The following is a 20,595-nucleotide window of genomic DNA, read 5'->3' on the forward strand; positions in this document are numbered from 1 at the left end:
GAGGTAGATAGATTTTTGAAGGATAAGGGAGTAGAGGGTTATGGGGATCGGACAGGGAAGTGGAGTTAAGGCCAAGATCAGATCAGCCATGATCTTATTGAATGGCGGAGCAGGCTCAAGGGTCCAGATGGCCTACACCTGCTCCTATTTCTTATGTTCTTTCTTTCATAGCCCTGCAAATTATTCCTTTTCAAATATAAATCTGATTGCTTTTTTGAAAGTTACTTTTGAGTCTGCCTGCGCCACCCTTTCAGGCAGCGCGTCCCAGATCCTAACAACTTGCTACGTAAATACATTTACTTTCATCCTGTTTGATTCACCTATGTTCAATTGCCTGCATTCGATTGCAAGGAGCTTTACAAAATTGGACAAGTGACTATCCCTGATGTGTGGAAGAAACCAAATCAGGGCCATCCCACTTCCAGCACCTTCCAGCTCCAGTGCTCATAGCAAAACTGGAACTAAATCACAAGAAAAGAAGAAAGAAAAACTTGCATTTATATAGCGCTTTTCACGACCACCAGACGTCCCAAAGCGCTTTACAGCCAATGATGTTCTTTTGAAGTGTAGTCACTATTATAATGTAGGAAAAGCAGCAACCTATTTGTGCACAGCAAGCTCCCACAGCAATGTGATAATGAACACATAATCCATTTTAGTGATGTTGATTGAGGGATAAATATTGGCTGGGACACTGGGGATAACTCCCCTGCTCTTCTTCGAAATAGTGCCATGGGATCTTTTGCATTCTCCTGAAAGAACAGGAGGGGCCTCAGTTTAACATCTCATCTGAAAGACGACACCTCCGATAGTGCAACGCTCCCTCAGCGCTGCACTGGAGTGTCAGCCTAGATTTTTGTGCTCAAGCCTCTCGATTGGGACTTGGAACCCACGACCTTCTGACTCAGAGGTGAGGGTGCTACCCACTGAGCCACGGCTGACACTCTCACCTGGAGGATGTGCAGAGAAAGGCCACAATGCTGATCCCAAGCATCAAAGAATTTAGTTATGAGGAGATTCTGGCCAAATTAGGACTGGGTTAACATTGAAATGAAGCAACAGAGAGGGGACCTCACAAGAGTGGCACAGATAAGGTTAACCTGGAATGCTACTTCAGGGTGTTTCAGGATACTAGAATATAGGGGCATAGGTTAAGATAGTGAAAGGATAGTGAAAGATATCAGGCACATCGCAGGACGGATCTGCCATTTTAGGGGTGGGAGAAGAATAATATGGGAGAAGGGTGTTAAAAAAACAAGCCTGAAGGCTTTGTGTCTTAATGCAAGGAGTATCCGCAATAAGGTGGATGAATTAACTGTGCAAATAGATGTTAACAAATATGATGTGATTGGGATTACGGAGACGTGGCTCCAGGATGATCAGGGCTGGGAACTCAACATCCAGGGGTATTCAACATTCAGGAAAGATAGAATAAAAGGAAAAGGAGGTGGGGTAGCATTGCTGGTTAAGGAGGAGATTAAGGCAATAATTAGGAAGGACATTAGCTTGGATGATGTGGAATCTATATGGGTAGAGCTGCAGAACACCAAAGGGCAAAAAACGTTAGTGGGAGTTGTGTACAGACCTCCAAACAGTAGTAGTGATGTTGGGGAGGGCATCAAACAGGAAATTAGGGGTGCATGCAATAAAGGTGCAGCAGTTATAATGGGTGACTTTAATATGCACATAGATTGGGTTAACCAAACTGGAAGCAATACGGTGGAGGAGGATTTCCTGGAGTGCATAAGGGATGGTTTTTTAGACCAATATGTCGAGGAACCAACTAGGGGGGAGGCCATCTTAGACTGGGTGTTGTGTAATGAGAGAGGATTAATTAGCAATCTCGTTGTGCGAGACCCCTTGGGGAAGAGTGACCATAATATGGTGGAATTCTGCATTAGGATGGAGAATGAAACAGTTAATTCAGAGACCATGGTCCAGAACTTAAAGAAGGCTAACTTTGAAGGTATGAGGCGTGAATTAGCTAGGATAGATTGGCGAATGATACTTAAGGGGTTGACTGTGGATGGGCAATGGCAGACATTTAGAGACCGCATGGATGAACTACAACAATTGTACATTCCTGTCTGGCGTAAAAATAAAAAAGGGAAGGTGGCTCAACCGTGGCTATCAAGGGAAATCAGGGATAGTATTAAAGCCAAGGAAGTGGCATACAAATTGGCCAAAAATAGCAGTGAACCCGGGGACTGAGAGAAATTTAGAACTCAGCAGAGGAGGACAAAGGGTTTGATTAGGGCAGCGAAAATGGAGTAGGAGAAGAAGCTTGCAGGGAACATTAAGACGGATTGCAAAAGTTTCTATAGATATGTAAAGAGAAAAAGGTTAGTAAAGACAAACATAGGTCCCCTGCAGTCAGAATCAGGGGAAGTCATAACGGGGAACAAAGAAATGGCGAACCAATTGAACAAGTATTTTGGTTCGGTATTCACTAAGGAGGACACAAACAACCTTCCGGATATAAAAGGGGTCAGAGGGTCGAGTAAGGAAGAGGAACTGAGGGAAATCCTTATTAGTCGGGAAATTGTGTTGGGGAAATTGATGGGATTGAAGGCCAATAAATCCCCAGGGCCTGATGGACTGCATCCCAGAGTACTTAAGGAGGTGGCCTTGGAAATAGTGGATGCATTGACAGTCATTTTCCAACATTCCATTGACTCTGGATCAGTTCCTAAGGGTGGAGGGTAGCCAATGTAACCCCACTTTTTAAAATAGGAGGGAGAGAGATAACAGGGAATTATCGACCGGTCAGCCTGACATCAATAGTGGGTAAAATGATGGAATCAATTATTAAGGATGTCATAGCAGTGCATTTGGAAAGAGGTGATATGATAGGTCCAAGTCAGCATGGATTTGTGAAAGGGAAATCATGTTTGACAAATCTTCTGGAATTTTTTGAGGTTGTTTCCAGTCGAGTGGACAAGGGAGAACCAGTTGATGTGGTGTATTTGGACTTTCAGAAGGCTTTCGACAAGGTCCCACACAAGAGATTAATGTGCAAATTTAAAGCACATGGAATTGGGGGTAGTGTGCTGACATGGATTGAGACCTGGTTGTCAGACAGGAAGCAAAGAGTAGGAGTAAATGGGGACTTTTCAGAATGGCAGGCAGTGACTAGTGAGGTACGGCAAGGTTCTGTGCTGGGGCCCCAGCTGTTTACACTGTACATTAATGATTTAGACGAGGGGATTAAATGTAGTATCTCCAAATTTGCGGATGACACTAAGTTGGGTGGCAGTGTGAGCTGCGAGGAGGATGCTATGAGGCTGCAGAGCGACTTGGATAGGTTAGGTGAGTGGGCAAATGCATGGCAGATGAAGTATAATGTGGATAAATGTGAGGTTATCCACTTTGGTGGTAAAAACAGAGAGACAGACTATTATCTGAATGGTGACAGATTAGGAAAAGGGGAGGTGCAAAGAGACCTGGGTGTCATGGTACATCAGTCATTGAAGGTTGGCATGCAGGTACAGCAGGCGGTTAAGAAAGGAAATGGCATGTTGGCCTTCATAGCGAGGGGATTTGAGTACAGAGGCAGGGAGGTGTTGCTACAGTTGTACAGGGCCTTGGTGAGGCCACACCTGGAGTATTGTGTACAGTTTTGGTCTCCTAACCTGAGGAAGGACATTCTTGCTATTGAGGGAGTGCAGCGAAGGTTCACCAGACTGATTCCCGGGATGGCGGGACTAACCTATCAAGAAAGACTGGATCAACTGGGCTTGTATTCACTGGAGTTCAGAAGAATGAGAGGGGACCTCATAGAAACGTTTAAAATTCTGACGGGGTTAGACAGGTTAGATGCAGGAAGAATGTTCCCAATGTTGGGGAAGTCCAGAACCAGGGGACACAGTCTAAGGATAAGGGGTAAGCCATTTAGGACCGAGATGTGGAGGAACTTCTTCACCCATTGAGTGGTGAACCTGTGGAATTCTCTACCACAGAAAGTTGTTGAGGCCAATTCACTAAATATATTCAAAAAGGAGTTAGATGAAGTCCTTACTACTAGGTAGATCAAGGGGTATGGCGAGAAAGCAGGAATGGGGTACTGAAGTTGCATGTTCAGCCATGAACTCATTGAATGGCGGTGCAGGCTGGAGAGGCCGAATGGCCTACTCCTGCACCTATTTTCTATCTTTCAATGTTTCTATGAGGCCGTAAAGATCATTTTAGAAAGCAATGATTTTGGAACAGCCGGTGAAAGTGAATGATGCAGGGCAGGCTTCAGGAGAACTTACAGCACATTCAACCCAATGCAGAGTTTATGTTCCACACAAGCCTCCACCTGCTTCATCTCATCCTATTCCCTTCTCCCTCATGAACTTCTCCAGCTTCCCTTTAAATGCATCTGTGCTATTTGCCTCAACAACTCTATGCAGCAGCAAGTTCCACATTCTATCCACCCTAACTTGTACAATACAAGTCTTTCGGCATAGGATTTTGTTTTTAATCCGTTCAAGGAATGACATTTCATTTATTGCCCATCCCTAATTGCTTGATCAGTACCATCTTCTGGATCAGTATAGGGCAGTTCAGAGTCAACCCATGTTGGTGTGTGTCTGGAGTCACATATAGGGCAGACCGGATGGGTAAGGATGGCAGATTTCCTTCCCTAAAGGTCTTTAGTGAACCAGGTGGGTTCTTACGACAATCTGATACTTTCATGGTCACTATTACTGATACTAGCTTTTTAATTCCAGATTTAATTAATTAAATTCCCCAACTGCAATGGTGGGATTTGAACTTATGTCACCTGATTATTAGTTCAGGGCTCTGGATTATTCCTCTAGTAACTTATCCACTATGCTACCGTTCTGCTTATTGCACTAGCGAGTTAAATGTGGAAAGAGATTAAAACATCATTTCTGAGGCATAATTAAAGTAGATGCCAAGAATCACCATTAAAGCACTTTCCACCTCAATAATTTCTTCCCTTCCCCAACTGTGATTGTGCACAGAAAATAAAATCCAAGGAGCAGAAACTAATTGGTTGCAAAGAGTGATTTTGTCCCCAGCCTCAAACTGTTTGCAGATTTTTCCTGGAGGATTTTGTTGGGTTACAACCATGAACGGTACGTATCCGATAAATCTATATTCCCAATAATCCCCACTTTCCTTAGCAGTCAACGAATCCATGTGGCGGGTGCTCTGTAGGCCGGGCTGTAGTGTGTGATTAACCAAGTGGTGCTGTTTCTAGCATTTACAGGAACCAAATTCATGCATGTGGAGATTTCTTTCCATGAACTTATCATTAGGAGTAAGTTCACCCCCGCGATTGCTTTCTCATTCACCTCTCAGATTTCAAGGCCTGATTTTCCAGCAAAGTTTTCTTGAAGCTGGGAATGTTACATATACAAAGGAAGAGTGTGGAGTGGGGGGAGGGTGGTTAATTGATTAATTAAGTCACTGGTCTTTCGCCTTTAAGAACTTGGCTGAAATCCAACACAGACTGATGGGATGAGAGCCTCTTTAGATTGCAATCTGTAAAAGGAGTTTGCAAAGTCCCAACTCCTAGGCAGCACAAGGCAACAGCATAAAAAATATTTATTTTTTAATTCTTAGGAAAGGATATTACCCACCCCTAGTTGCCCGGAGAAGGCAATGCTGGGCCTTCTTCTTGAACCTCTGCAGTCCTTTACCAACTTTACACTTTTCCATATTAAACTTAATTTGCCACTGATCTGCCCACTGATATAGTTTGTCCAACTCATTTTATAGTTCCTGAGCTGTCGTCACAGAATCAACTGCCCCCCTAATTTCGTATCATCAGCAAATTTGAACCCAGGTTGCTAATGTATATTAGAAACAGTAAATGTCCTGTAATTTATGCACCTGTAAGGATGCTCACAGGTTGGTAGAGCGGTCGAGTTGTGAGTGGCTTAGCCAGTCACATGATGTTCACAAGCCCAATAAAACCCCAGCCAGTTGGGTTCAAGGGATCCATGATGAGGCAGGTGGTTGTCAGCCTGGTGGATGGACTGGTAATGTGTAGTGTGATTATTAAACCTTTTGCTAATAAACCAACTAGTTCTTAATAGCAATGTGTTGCTATGAATTCTTAAGCAAAGAACCCATGAAGCAAATACATTGCAGGTCCCAACAGTGCCCCACTCAGCACTTGTACCCTCTGTTCCAACATAACTCCCCTGACAGGTACCAGCTCTATCCTTCCCCCATGACTTACTCATTCTCTGGTGCAAGACACATGTTCCCTTCTGCTACAGCCTGGCTTAGACTGAGACCTCTTGTTTTATGGAAAATCACATGGGTCAGCCAGCCAGTACACTAATATGGCAGGGGAGTCCCAGATGCGAATATTATAATGGCCCCCTGTCCGGCCTCCAACCTTCTGTAATCTTTAGCTCACCCAAAACTCTGCTGCCCATGTCCTAACTCGCAGCAAGTCCCCTTCACCCACATATGTTCTTATGTGCTCGCTGACCTACATTAGCTCCCTGTCCAGTAATGCCTCAATTTGAAAATTCTCATCCTTGTTTCCAAATCCCTCCATAGCCTCGCCCCTTCCTATTTCTGTAATCCCCCCTAGTCCTAAAACCCTCCAAGATCTCTGCTCCAATTCTGATCTCTCGTGCGTCCCTGATTTTCAGTGTTCCACCATTGGTGCCTTCAGCTGCCTAAGCCCTAAACTCTGGAATTCCCTCCCTATGCCTCTCCACCTCTCTAATGCTCTCTCCTCTGCTAAGCCATTCCTTAAAAGCTACCTCTTTGACCAAGCTTTTGGTCACCAGTCCTAATATCTGCTTTTGCGGCTCAGTATAAAATTTGATTTGATAAAACTTCTGTGAAGCACTTTGGGTGTTTTTACTACTTTAAAGAGATTATATAGATGCAAGTTGTTGTTGAGTTGAAGTCATCTCTCTTTATATAATGCCACATGTCAGATAATCAGTGTAACTACAACAGTGTTACTCGTTACCTCACGAAGGCCATAATCCCAACCAAGGCCTTGTTCAAGAGAACATAAGAACATGAGAAATATGAGCAGGAGTCGGCCATTTGACCCCTCGAGTCTGCTCCGCCATTCAATAAGATCATGACTGATCTGATCATGGACTTAGCTCCACTTCCCTGCCCGCTCCCCATAACCCTTTATTCCCTCATTGCTCAGAAATCTGTCTATCTCTGCCTTAAAAGGCCAAACTCAAGAATGCACCACAGATGCCACAAAGGTCTGTGATTTCCCACAGAATCAGCTACGAATTTGAACTGTGGTTAAATGTTTAAAAAAAACGGGCATTTCTCCACACGAAGAGAAAGAAGAAAAATAATCATCGGGCCAATAATAGGGCCTTTCATTTGGCTGGAACAGCTCTGCCTCCTAGTAGCATCCCCTTGCCTTCTTTGGGTGGAGAGCAAGGAAAGGAAAGGGTGCAGCACTGAATCGACAACTAGACAACTGAAAACAGAGGCCTCGGCTTGGAGAACAGCAAATCTGCAGAGGACTACAGATGATGGGGTGGGGGGAGGAAGAAAAAAGAAAGAAAAAATGACTTGCAATAATATAGTGCATTTCACATCCACTGGACGTCAAAGTGCTTCACAGCCAATGAAGTACTTTTGGAGTGCAGTCACTGTTGTAATGTAGGAAACACAGCAGGCAATTTGCGCACAGCAAGCTCCCACAGGCAGCAATGTGATAATGACCAGATAATCTGTTTTAGTGATGTTTGCTGAGGGATCAATATTGGCCAGGACAACAATAACAACAACAACTTGTATTTATATAGTGACTTTAATGTAGTGAAACGTCCTAAGGCACTTCACAGGGGTATTATAAGACAAAAGGTTTGAAACCGAGCCACATAAGGAGAAATCAGGGCAGGTGACTAAAAGCTTGGCCAAAGAGGTAGGTTTTAAGGAGCGTCTTGAAGGAGGAAAGAGAAGTTTAGGCAGGGAATTCCAGAGTTTGGGCCAAGGCAACAGAAGACAAGGCCACCGATGCTCAAGAGGGCAGAATTAGAGGAGCGCAGACATCAGGGATAACTCCTCTTCAAATATCGCCATGGGATCTTTTGCATCCACTTGAGAGGGCAGACAGGACCTCGATTTATCATCTCATCCAAACGACGACACCTCCGACAGTGCAGTACTCCCTCAGTACTACACTGGTGTGTCAGCCTCAATTGCTGCACTCAAGGAGGACTTGAACCAACAACCTTCTAACTCAGAGGTGAGAGTGCTACCCACTGAGCCACGGCTGACTTGCATTAGGGTGGTGAGATGGTTGAACTACATGTGGTGCCCAAGCCATATGATGAGTGCTGCTGAAATAGCCCAACCATTTTTATTGGAGAAATTCTCTCCATTCCTTCATGTCTTAGCTGCCTCAAAGCCTTCACTGTGAAACTATCGCAACTTCAGTATATCTCTTTGCGAAGAGAAGTTCACATTTCAGAGCCAGTTATCGGATCAATTATTCAACCAGAAAAGCAGGCCAGTCAGGTAATCAATACTAATACCAGCTCTTCTTTTTTGGGATTTACTTACATTGGAGTAAATCGGGTTAAGGACACATTTAGAACCTAAAGCTTAGTCGCGAGGGACTGCAATTCATTGGCAATTAATTGCTGCATTGCTGCCTCAGACACCATTGCCTTCAAGTGAACGTCCAATAAGGATGAACGGACTGGTATGCTTGCTGAGATTGAGTCTGAGAAATGCTGGCTCTGATCACCATTCCCCAGGCGCTGAACCCGACACTGAATGCTACAAAACAAAGCACTGCCGCTACTCGGCACGTCAGGCAGCAGCTGCCAGGAATGCGCAAGGCAGTCGACATTTCAGATATAGAACTTTTTCTTAGAACCTAAGGCGTGTCGGGAGACTGGCACTTCGATGTTCCCCCTTGACTATTAAAAAAAAGACTTACATTTATATAGCGCCTTTCACGACCACAAGCCAATGAAGTACTTTTGGAGTGTAGTCATTGTTGTAATGAAGTTCAGGTGAATGTTTGTACTCATCGAGTTGAGGGGTGTAATGCTGGGGAACAGAGCATTTCTTTAAGCCGTTTATGCGGCCATGCCCACTTCCCCACAACATGTGTCGTATGGCCAGATGTTGACTGGCTCAAATGCTCGCCTTACACCAACAGCGTATTGTAACCTAAGCTTCAGAAGACCGTTGTCTACTGCATCATTTGACTTCCCACATACTTGTGGTCCTCCTGAGTGACAGGGCCAACTTAGTGCCATATCATGGCCAATTTTGTTCTGGCCTTGACCCCACTTGGAACCCATTTGACATAGATCCCTTACAGCCAGTAGAAAAAGGAGACTTTTATCCCCTCAGTCTGGGTTGAATTACAGTTGTACTGCTCTGACAACATCAACAAAAACTTGTATTTACATAGCGCCTTTAACGTAGTAAAACATCCCAAGGAGCTTCACAGGCATGTCATAAGACAAAAAATACATTTGACACTGAGCCAGACAAGGAGAAATTAGGACCAAAACCTTTGCCAAAGAGGTAGGTTTTAAGGAGCGTCTTGAAGGAGGAAAGAGAGGTAGAGAGGCGGAGAGGTTTAGGCAGGGACTTCCAGAGCTTGGGGCCTAGGCAACAGAAGGCATGGCCACCAATGGTTGAGCGATTATAATCATGGATGCTCAAGAGGGCAGAATTTTAGGAGCGCAAATATCTCGGGAGGTTGTGGAGCTGGAGGAGATTACAGAGCTAGGGTGGGGCAAGGCCATGGAGGGATTTGTAAACAAGGATGAGAATTTTGAAATTGAGGCATGGCTTAACCGGGAGCCAATGTAGGTCAGCGAGCACAGGGATGATGGGTGAGAGGGACTTGGTGCGAGTTAGGATACAGGCAGCCGAGTTTTGGTTCACCTCTAGTTTAAGTAGGATGGAACGTGGGAGGCCAGTCAGGAGTGCGTAGGAATAGCCAACTTAGTGCCAATCAGTGCCAATTATATTTTCTGGTCTTGACCACACTAGGAACCAATTTGACATAGATCCCTCACAGCTGGTAGAAAAAGGAGACTTTCATCCCATCAGTCTGGGTTGGATTACGGTTGCATTGCTCTGGCAACTGAATACAAGATGAAGAGAATTACATTCAGGCTATATGACACTCGGCGCGTCCACGCCATGTCCAGTTTTGGGCTCTGCATTTGGTGAAGGACATCGAAGTTTGGGAGAAAGTGCAGACAAAGGCGATCAGGATGGCATCTAATCTGAGTTGTGAGGATCGGCTCTGAGAATTAGGGTTGTTTACTTTGGAGAAACGCAGGCTGAAGAGATTCCAATTGAGGTTTTTAATGCTGACATTCAACTGAATGTATCAGATGGATAGCGATGTTCGGGCAAGAGGTATTGCATATAAAATCCAGAGTGTTAGCTTAGCTGCCAGGCAGTGTTAATTTCTCAGTCATTGGACTCTGGAACAAAACTGACAAGGCCTGTGGTGAATATGAAGTCACTACAGTCTTGTAAAATTGGAACTTGATGAGTTCCTGAAAAAGAGAGGCCATTGAGGCTAAGCGGTTAGATAGTGATGAATCATCATCAACCACAGTCTCCTAGAGCTTGATTGTTGCCTGAGGGAGTTGGAGAGGAAATTCAACAAATGTTTTCCCCTGAATTTCCCAGGTTTGTTGTTGCTTCTTCCAGGCTAGAGAATGGACCAATGACGCGCGGAGTTGTCTTGTTGTCTAGATGGGGCTGGATTTGACAGGCCAGACAGTCTTATCTCACTCTGCCCGTCGAGAGCTGCCCTCGCAGGAAGGATGGGTCAGAGAAATGGGGCCAAACATAGTGGCTCTGTCTTCAACTGAATTCCCTGCAAGTATAGCATCTTTGCTGGGAGTGTGATATCGCAGAATCATCCCGTCACAGAGCACTCCGACGGAGGAAAGTAACTCCAACAGTATTTTATTTCCAGGTGCAGTTTCCACCTGTTTCCCCTTGTTTCCCTCTCACCCCTTCCCACCTGCCCCAGCCTATTAAACAGAGAATTATAGACCGGTCAGCCTGACCTCAGTAGTGGGTAAAATTATGGAATCAATTATTAAGGATGTCATAGCAACGCATTTGGAAAGAGGTGACATGATAGGTCCAAGTCAGCATGGATTTGTGAAAGGGAAATCATGCTTGACAAATCTTCTGGAATTTTTTGAGGATGTTTCCAGTAGAGTGGACAAGGGAGAACCAGTTGATGTGGTATATTTGGACTTTCAGAAGGCTTTCGACAAGGTCCCACACAGGAGATTAATGTGCAAAGTTAAAGCACATGGGATTGGGGGTAGTGTGTTGACATGGACTGAGAACTGGTTGTCAGACAGGAAGTAAAGAGTAGGAGTAAATGGGGACTTTTCAGAATGGCAGGCAGTGACTAGTGGGGTACCGCAAGGTTCTGTGCTGGGGCCCCAGCTGTTTACACTGTACATTAATGATTTAGACGAGGGGATTAAATGTAGTATCTCAAAATTTGCGGATGGCACTAAGTTAGGTGGTAGTGTGAGCTGCAAGGAGGATGCTATGAGGCTGCAGAGTGACTTGGATAGGTTAGGTGAGTGGGCAAATGCATGGCAGATGAAGTATAATGTGGATAAATGTGAGGTTATCCACTTTGGTGGTAAAAACAGAGAGACAGATATTATCTGAATGGTGACAGATTAGGAAAAGGGAAGGTGCAACGAGACCAGGGTGTCATGGTACATCAGTCATTGAAGATTGGCATGCAGGTACAGCAGGCGGTTAAGAAAGCAAATGGCATGTTGGCCTTCATAGCGAGGGGATTTGAGTACAGGGGCAGGGAGGTGTTGCTACAGTTGTACAGGGCCTTGGTGAGGCCACATCTGGAGTATTGTGTACAGTTTTGGTCTCCTAACTTGATAAAGGACATTCTTGCTATTAAGGAAAGTGCAGCGAAAGTTCACCAGACTGATTCCCGGGATGGCTGGACTGACCTATCAAGAAAGACTGGATCAACTGGGCTTGTATTCACTGGAGTTCAGAAGAATGAGAGGGGACCTCATGGAAACGTTTAAAATTCTGATGGGTTCAGACAGGTTAGATGCAGGAAGAATGTTCCCAATGTTGGGGAAGTCCAGAACCAGGGGTCACAGTCTAAGGATAAGGGGTAAGCCATTTAGGACCGAGATGAGGAGAAACTTCTTCACCCCGAGAGTGGTGAACCTGTGGAATTCTCTACCACAGAAAGTTGTTGAGGCCAATTCACTAAATATATTCAAAAAAGAGTTAGATGAAGTCCTTACTACGAGGGGGATCAAGGGGTATGGCGAGAATGCAGGAATGGGGTACTGAAGTTGCATGTTCAGCCATGAACTCATTGAATGGCGGTGCAGGCTAGAAGGGCCGAATGGCCTACTCCTGCACCTATTTTCTCTGTTTCTATGTTTCTTTTTATACTGTCCCCGTCACCGATTCCTACATGTCTGCACTGGCTCCTCCTCTATTTGACGTCACTCAACACTCCCTCTCCTGGCCTTTTCTTACATTATGCATAACTGATTTATTGAGTTGAAGTTTAAGAATGCGTGCTCCCTGCGCAGCAGCTCACCACCACATTGGGAATTGCTGACATGCTCCCCAGGATTTCCTGTCCATTATCGTTACCTTATACCTGCAGTGTCAACTGTGGCTCAGTGGGTAGCACACTTGCCTCTGAGTTGGAAAGTTATGGGTTCATATCCCACTCTAGGGACTTCAGCACATAAATCTAGGCTGCCACTCCTGTGGAGTGCTACACTGTTGGAGGGGCCATCTTTTGGATGAGATGTTAAACCGAGGCCCCGTCTGCTCTCAGGTGGGCATAAAAGATCCCAAGGCACTATCTCAAAGAAGAGCAGGGGAGTTATCCCTGGTGTCCTGGGTCAATATTTATCTCTCAATCAACATAACAAAAGCAGTTTATCTGGTCATTATGACATTGTTGCTTGTGCAAACTTGCTGTGCACAAATTGTTTGCCACATTACAACAGTGACTATGCTCCAAAAATACTTCATTGGCTGTAAAGTGTTTGGAGACGTCTGGTGGTCGTGAAAGGCGCTATGTAAATGTAAGTGTTTCTTTCTATAAGATTATTTCATATCACTGCAGATATCTTCCCTTCCGTACAACAGAACAATGGCAGAAATATGGCTGGAGGCGGGTGAGATGAAGGGTTTAATCCTAAATCAGCAGAATCTGATGAATATCAGTCATCACAGTTTTGTTGGCATGTTGAAAGTAGGAACTAGCCTTTATACAGCACCTTTCATGACCTCAGGACGTCCCAAAGCACTTTAAAGCCAATTAAGTACTTCTAAAATGTGGTCACTGTTGTATTGTGGGAAACGCGGCAGCCAATTTGCGCACAGCAAGGTCCAATAAACAGCAAAGAGATAATGACCAGATAATCTGTTTTTAGTGATGTTGGTTGAGGGATAAATATTGGCCAGGACACCGGGGATAACTCTCCCTGCTCTTCTTCGAAATAGTCCCATGGGATCTTTTACATCCACCTGAGAGAGCAGACGGGCCTCAGTTTAACGACTCATCTGAAAGACGGCACCTCCGACAGTGTGGCACTCCTTGAGTGTGCACTGAAGTGACAGCCTCGATTGTATGCTAACTTCTGTGGAGTGGAATTCCACAGCCTTTTGACGCAGGCAAGAGTGCTCCCACTCAGCCACGGCAGCTTGAACTCTGCTTTCATTTCTCTACGTGTAGAATGAAAAGCAAGAAAAACAAATTGTTGAAACATGTTGCTTGTCAGCTCATTTTACTGCATCTTAATTGACAAGAACAAAAGCTTGCATTTATATAGCACCTTTAATGCAGTAAGACATCCCAAGGCACTTCACAGTAGTGTTAGCAAACAAAATTTGATACCTGTAATATATTTGCATCATGGGTTCTTTGCTTAGGAATTCATAGCCCCTCATCATAGGCAATCCCTCCTTGGACTGTTCAGTCACCTTAGAACTCACTTTTAGAGTGGAAGCAAGTCTTCCTCGATTTCGAGGGACTGCCTATGATGATGATGCTGATGTCGGCATTGAAAGTGAATGACAGGGCTCAGTTCAGCTTTGTAGGCCTTGAAATGAAATGCATGTAAAATCGCCCACAAAAGTTGTGTGGGTGGACAGTGAAATTATGTTCTTTGATACGACTCTAGTGGGGAGAAATTCATTACCACCTTGTTTGGGGGTGGTAACATTATCTATCGTTGAACTTCGCCCCTGGAGATATAGCGTGAAGATCAAGAGTAATTATAGCAGATACAATAATTCTCACGGAGTTAAGCACTCCTCTGAGAATATGACTGGTTATTAAATGCCATCTTCAGAAATTATACAATCAGTGATATGGAGAAATGTGTCTTATGACTAATTTTTAAACAAGCACAAGAATTGTCTTTTAAATTAGCCTTTTGTCTGGATACGAATTGTCTTTTAAATTATCTTTTTATCTGGACACAGACAGGATTTATTTATTCTCTGCCCCCACCCCCCCCCCCCTCCCCCCGCACCCCTCTAATATTTTTGGTGCTTGATAGAGTCGAGCATACCACTGATTTTCCGACAATTTTACCCCTCTGTGGTCAGATGGGAGCACTGTTCAACCGGAAGGCACCATGTCCCTTCCTGGTCCTCTGAGACTCTGGGGCCGAAATTGATCATGTTATTGCCCGCTGGCGCCCACACTCCTCTGCAAGATCCGCCCAGTGCCACTTTGGGGGTGGCCTGGAGCGGGCGGGAGGGGACCGCCGCCGGGAGCGCTCGCTGACATCAGCGGACGGCCGAGTGGCGCAACTGACCTCCCGTCCGCTGAGCTCCCAGATTCCTGCGGGCGGGAGTCGGCGGGACTCGGTGGCTTAACGGGGTTGGACCGCTAGCTGGAGGCTGGTCTGTCCCGATGGTACGTAGGAAGATCCTGAAAAAAAGCTTAGTGAACAGTTTTTTTTTTTCCACAGCGACTTACCTGGATGGGGTGCCCTGAAGGTCTTCCGTAGTTTTTAATTTTTTTCCTGATGGTTTTTGTTCAGCTCTTCAACCCCCCCCCCCCCCCCCCCCCCCCCCATGGGCCCAACTCCATCCTCGGCGGCACTTGGGCGGCAAGCGCCTCTGCCGGCGAGAATGCGACCTCCCTCCCGCTGCCGCCCAGATTGGCGGCGTCCATTTGCCGCCCGCTGACCTTCGAGGGACCTCGGCCATGAATATCCCGCCCAAGGCACCGCCCAGTACCTCGGCGGCCAGCAGCGGCACTTGGGCAGCACTTGGGCGGGCGGAGGCCTTGACCAAATTCTGCCCCTCTGTATCTATGATGTTTTCAGGCTGGTTGAGGAAAGGACTGAGAAGAGAGTGGTGAGCTTGGACCACATGGAGGAGTTGCGGCGAATAACATAGATGCATTTAAACGAAAGCTCAATAAGTATACGAGGGAGCAAAGAATAGAAGTACTTGGCCATGGGATGAGATGGAGTAAGGTGGGAGGAGGCTCGTGTGGAGCATAAACGCCGGCATAGACCTGTTGGGCCGAATGGCCTGTTTCTGTGCAGTACATTCTATGCAATTCTCAGAACCTTCGGGCTGGATTTTCCGGTGCCGTCCGCTTCTGTTTTCACCCCAGAGGGGCTTCAGTGGCGGTGGTGAGCTCTCCCGGGTGGGCAGCCAGCTTCCAGCGCCCCACCGGGGTTTTCGGGGCCGGTTTCGGCGGGGCACAGAGCATTACCACACGGAAGAGGCGAGCCGGTGTGCAACGTCCCTTACAGCGACACCGGCTCGATTTGTGACTTCCGTCCGACCCATAGCGCCCCCTGCTGGGAACGCCTGTGGAAGCGGGCGGTCCGAGCTGTAGCGGCTGCGGTGAGGTCAGTACCGTCCACCTCGGGTAAGTGCACTTGTTATCTTTGCGATTTATGTTGAGGTGGTGTGAGCTATTAATTGGGAATGTTTTTGTGTCTATGATGTTGAGGAAAGGACTGAGAAGAGAGTGGTGAGGTTAGGCCACATGGAGGAGCTGAAGCGAATAGAATAGATGCATTTAAAAGGAAGCTTAATAAATACATGAGGGAGCAAAGCATAGATGCCACCTCGCCTCTGAGCATCGCCTTCCAAGCTCCCGGCACCCCGATGGACGCCTGCTGCAGCTGTTGGTGTGGTCGCCTAGCGATGCTGCAGGGGGCGAGACCGAAGTTCGGGTCCGGGGCGATGCACACACCGATGGTGTCACGTTCTCCGGGCGAAGGAGATCGGGGCGCAACGCTCTAGCGCTGCCGCAAACCTCCCGCCGAATTTAGTGGGAGTCGATCTTATCGTCGCGTCCAGTCAGTAAGTGGTTAGCGCCCCGTTATCGCCCCCCACCCCCAATCCCAAAGGTGATAACAGGAGGCGCTAAGGGGGCCATTCAATTGTTACAGTACAGAAGGAGGCCATTCGGCCCGTCGAGCCCGTGCCGGCTCCCTGCAAGAGCACTTCAGCCAGTCCCACTCCCCCACCCTTTCCCTGTAGCCCTGCAAAAATGTTTTCCTTCAGCTACTTATCCAATTCCCTTTTGAAAGCTGTGATTGAGTCTGCCTCCACCACCCTCTCAGGCTGTGCACTCCAGATCCTAACCACTCGCTGTGTAAAAAAGGTTTTCTTACATCGCCTTTGGTTCTTCTGCCAATCACTTTAAATCTGTGTATCCTCTGGTTCTCGACCCTTCTGCCAATGGGAATAGTTTCTCTCTATCCACTCTGCCTAGACCACTTCATGATTTTGAACATCTCCATCAAATCTCCTCTCAACCTTCTCTGCTCCAAGGAGAACAACCCCAGCTTCCCCAGTCTAGCCACGTAACTGAAGTGATTCTTGTCTTACTGCAGAGGGACAGTTGAATGCAGTGTGCTGCACACGTACAGAGTCTGCTCATTGAGCCCTTTTTTAAAAAAATAAGAAAATGGAAAGACTTTATCGAGCTCGGGACGTCCCAAAGTGCTTTACAGCCAATGAAGTACCTTGGGAGTGTAGTCACAGTTGTAATGTATAAATATGCTCTGCCTAATGGCCCCGGCCCGCTGATGGTCTTGTAGGCCGGGACCGCGCTGATTTCCGGGCCGGGCCGTCTAATGGTCCCGGCCTGCTGATGCACAGTCCCAGCCTGCAAGACCATCAGCAGGGGCCATTAGAGGGAGCAACGTGCGACAGCATGCCACTGCAGGGAGCAACGCGTGCTGCTGCAGGAGGGTGACGGCTGACTGAAGTGCGAGCAGGTACAGCAGGAGCGGTGAGGTCGGGTCGAAGGAGCAACAAGAGTTCATAGAGGGATGTGAACGGGGCCCAGGAGAGGCGAGAATTTGGGGATCAGAAGCGGCGAGCGCCGTGGGGCAGCACGGGCCAGCCCACACTGCGATATGTGTGCGCACTAGGTCCATGCAGCAGAGCTGGTCTCCATTTGTCTTGGTTAATCCTTGCCACTGGACCAAGACCTAGCTCTGTCAAGCCCGGGTGGTGGCTGGTATGCAACGGCCACAACACGTTAAAAAAATCCACACACAGGCATCTTCCACCCTTCAACATGTAGTTCGGGATCTGGAATATTAGGTCCTTCATTGAAACACCCGTGAACTCATCCTTTTTCGGCGTGGAAGCAAGGGACCGCCTATGATGATGATGATGTATAAATATGTAATGTAAACCTTCTGTCATTGGGACAGCTGACCCTCCATGTACAACGCCTCAATTAATGAGTTTCCTTACAGCTCTCTCCTTCCCCTGTCTCCCTGTGTTCTCTTGCAGCTATCACAGATGACAGTCCCTCAGAGAAGAAAGGAGGTCCCCTGCACACTGGTGTGGTGGTGGGCATCGTGTTGGCGGTGATTGTAATCGCTGTCATTATCCTGGTCGTCATCTACATTAACAGTCACCCCCTGTCTCCCGCTGCCTTGTTTTTTATTGAGGTAAGCTGACATTTCTTTTATGTAACCAATCAAAAGCGAATGTATCAGCGTCTCGGGCAAACACATGGGCCGCCCACCTACTGTGTGCTGTCAGGTGGCTGATAGTCATTGAGGCAGCCACTTCCAAGGAGAGTTTATATTTGCATAGAATTTACAGCACAGAAACAGGCCATTCGGCCCAACTAGTCTATGTACACAAGTCTCCTCCTGTTCTATCTCCCTCATCGCAGCATTTCAGCAAATCTTTCTATTTCCTTTACATTGTTTTCGGTCCCCGAAAGAAATTCAAAAGGAATTTTAACAGATCACAAAAACCGGTTCTCAGCACATGCGCATTGCGGGCTGAGAACCGGCAATGCCGAGGCCTCGTCAGATGCGTGCGCACATAGTACGCGCCCGGAGAGGCTGCAATTTTCAGGCCTCTGTGTTTTTTATACTAGGACGCCTAAATCTCTCTGAAATATGGATCAGAGAGGCCCAGGTTTGATATCTGGTCTGTGCCTGTTATGTACGCAATAAAGGTTCAAATTGAGTATTGTTTCTGAGCAAGGTACAACCTTGCTTCTGCTTTATTTAGGCCCAAAGTGCCTGACTCACAAAATGGCTGGCCTTTTATACCAGAGTAGCACCATGTGCGTGCTGCTCAGTGGCCTCCAACAATGACACTATTTGGTGCCTACAAACAGCATGTATATACATGACAGTTCCAATCTTGGCTGTGGCAGCGGATGGAGAGGTAAAACTTGGCCATAAGCCTGAGAGTTAAAATTCAGCCAGGTTTCCAGCCCGTTATTTCTGCCACTTCTTCCCCTACTGGAAGCTGGATATCAGCTGATGACAGAAGAACATAAGAAATAGGAGCAGGAGTCGGCCATTTGACCCCTCGAGCCTGCTCTGCTATTCATTGCGATCATGGCTGATCTGATCTTGGCCTCAGCTCCACTTCCCCGCCCGCTCCCCATAACCCTCGACTCCCTTATCGTTCAGAAATCTGTCTATCTCCACCTTAAATATATTCAATGACCCAGCCTCCACAGTTCTCTGGGGTAGAGAATCCCAAAGATTCACGACCCTCTGAGAGAAGAAATTCCTCCTCATTTCCGTTTTAAATGGGCGATTTCTTATTCTGAAACTATGCCCCCTAGTTCTAGATTCCCCCACGAGGGGAAGCATCCTCTCTGCATCTGCCCTGTCAATCCCCCTCAGAATCTATCTTTCATTAAGATCACCTCTCATTCTTCTAAACACCAATGAGTATAGGCCCAACCTGCTCAACCTTTCTTCATATGATATTGCTATCCATTGATAAATAGCCTGCCAACACTCATTGTCTCGGCTATGCATGGAGAATGGTCTCCAAAATGGCAGCAAAGGCGTCCAAACATTTGCCTGCGGCATATATTGTACAAGACAGCATTTTTTTGTTTCTGCAGGCTCTTCCACAGTCTGCTCCTTGTGTGTACCGGAGAGATTCTGGTCACGTCCAATGTTTTTGTAATTATAATCAGGAATAAATTACTACTTATCATCCAGGGCTTGACATTGCGAGACGGAATATGACAGTTCCAGTAATATATGTCAAAACAGGAAGGTAAGGATTTACTGGGGCAATTCGGAAGAAAAAGAGAATGTAAATTATTGAATTCTGGCAGCAAATAAAATTGCTGTTACGTTCGATATGAGCCACAATTTTAAATTAAAGAAAACTAAACACTTCATCACCTCACCTACTTGTGGGTTAAATTTTCCCCAGTGATGCGCGCCGTTTTTTTGGCCTAGGTTAAAAAATACAAGTTTCCCCGATCAATGTGTGCCAGCATAACTCAGTTAGTTACGATTTTTTTTAGGTTCGTTTTTTTTTGTGTGTCATTGGGGTGTAGCCTGCCACCCGCGCTACTTCTGGCCATTTAAGCAACTTTGGCCAACTCCGATTTACTCCAATTTTTCTTAGGACACCGTATGTGGCCTTGGTGGGAAAACCTTCTGGTGAATTAAGAAAATTGGCTCCGGTAAGTAAATCAGTGCAGCAGATGCAGTTCCAGGGCCCGGACAGCAACAGCAGAGAGGGGAGAGAGAGTGGGAGAGAGGGGGCGAGAGGGGGAAGCTTTTTGGGCATAGTTAGGAGCGGGTACCGGGAGGGAGGAGACCGTTCGGCCTGGGATAGGAGCGGGTACCGGGAGGGAGGAGGTCATTCGGCCAGGCATAGGAGCGGATACCGGCCCTGGCCTCGGGGCGGAGGGAGGGAGCTGGGCGGAGGTAGATTTATGTCATTACACTTTAATAATTTAATGGAGGTAAGTTGCTGCAATGTGTAATGTGCTTGTGCAGGTTGCTGTGAGCTGAGCTGTACGTTTCACTTTCCAGCCTCAACCTGCAATGTGTCCCTGGTTACTGTGGCGACCCCGATCTTTTTGGTGCAGATCTTGGGCTTCACCCCCAAAACTAAAGGACAGGCTAGGCGGGTCCAAAATGAAGAATTCAAAGGGGGAAACTTGGATGATTTTTCTTTGGCGTACTTGGGCCCCACAAAAACGGACGTAACTCTTCAAGTATGCCAAAAGACAGTTTGGGGAAAAATTGAGCCCAAGGGAACTGTCATGTATTCAACTTTCATTGTAACCCATGTATAAGCTGACCTAAGTTGTATACCTTGAGAACACTGACC

At 46.6% G+C, this 20,595-nt stretch overlaps 1 protein-coding gene across 1 annotated transcript in view; it reads left to right on the forward strand.

The window, feature by feature from the left end:
- Positions 1–20,595, forward strand: part of LOC139233885 (plexin domain-containing protein 1-like) — a 328,432-nt gene that overhangs the window by 275,733 nt on the left and 32,104 nt on the right. Inside the window, exon 13 of the mRNA XM_070864521.1 lies at positions 17,770–17,930. Within this exon, the coding sequence (XP_070720622.1) occupies positions 17,770–17,930 (161 nt within the window). The remainder of the gene's footprint in view (positions 1–17,769; positions 17,931–20,595) is intronic.

This window comes from Pristiophorus japonicus, chromosome 21, assembly GCF_044704955.1.
Source record: "Pristiophorus japonicus isolate sPriJap1 chromosome 21, sPriJap1.hap1, whole genome shotgun sequence".
Lineage (NCBI taxonomy): Eukaryota > Metazoa > Chordata > Chondrichthyes > Pristiophoridae > Pristiophorus > Pristiophorus japonicus.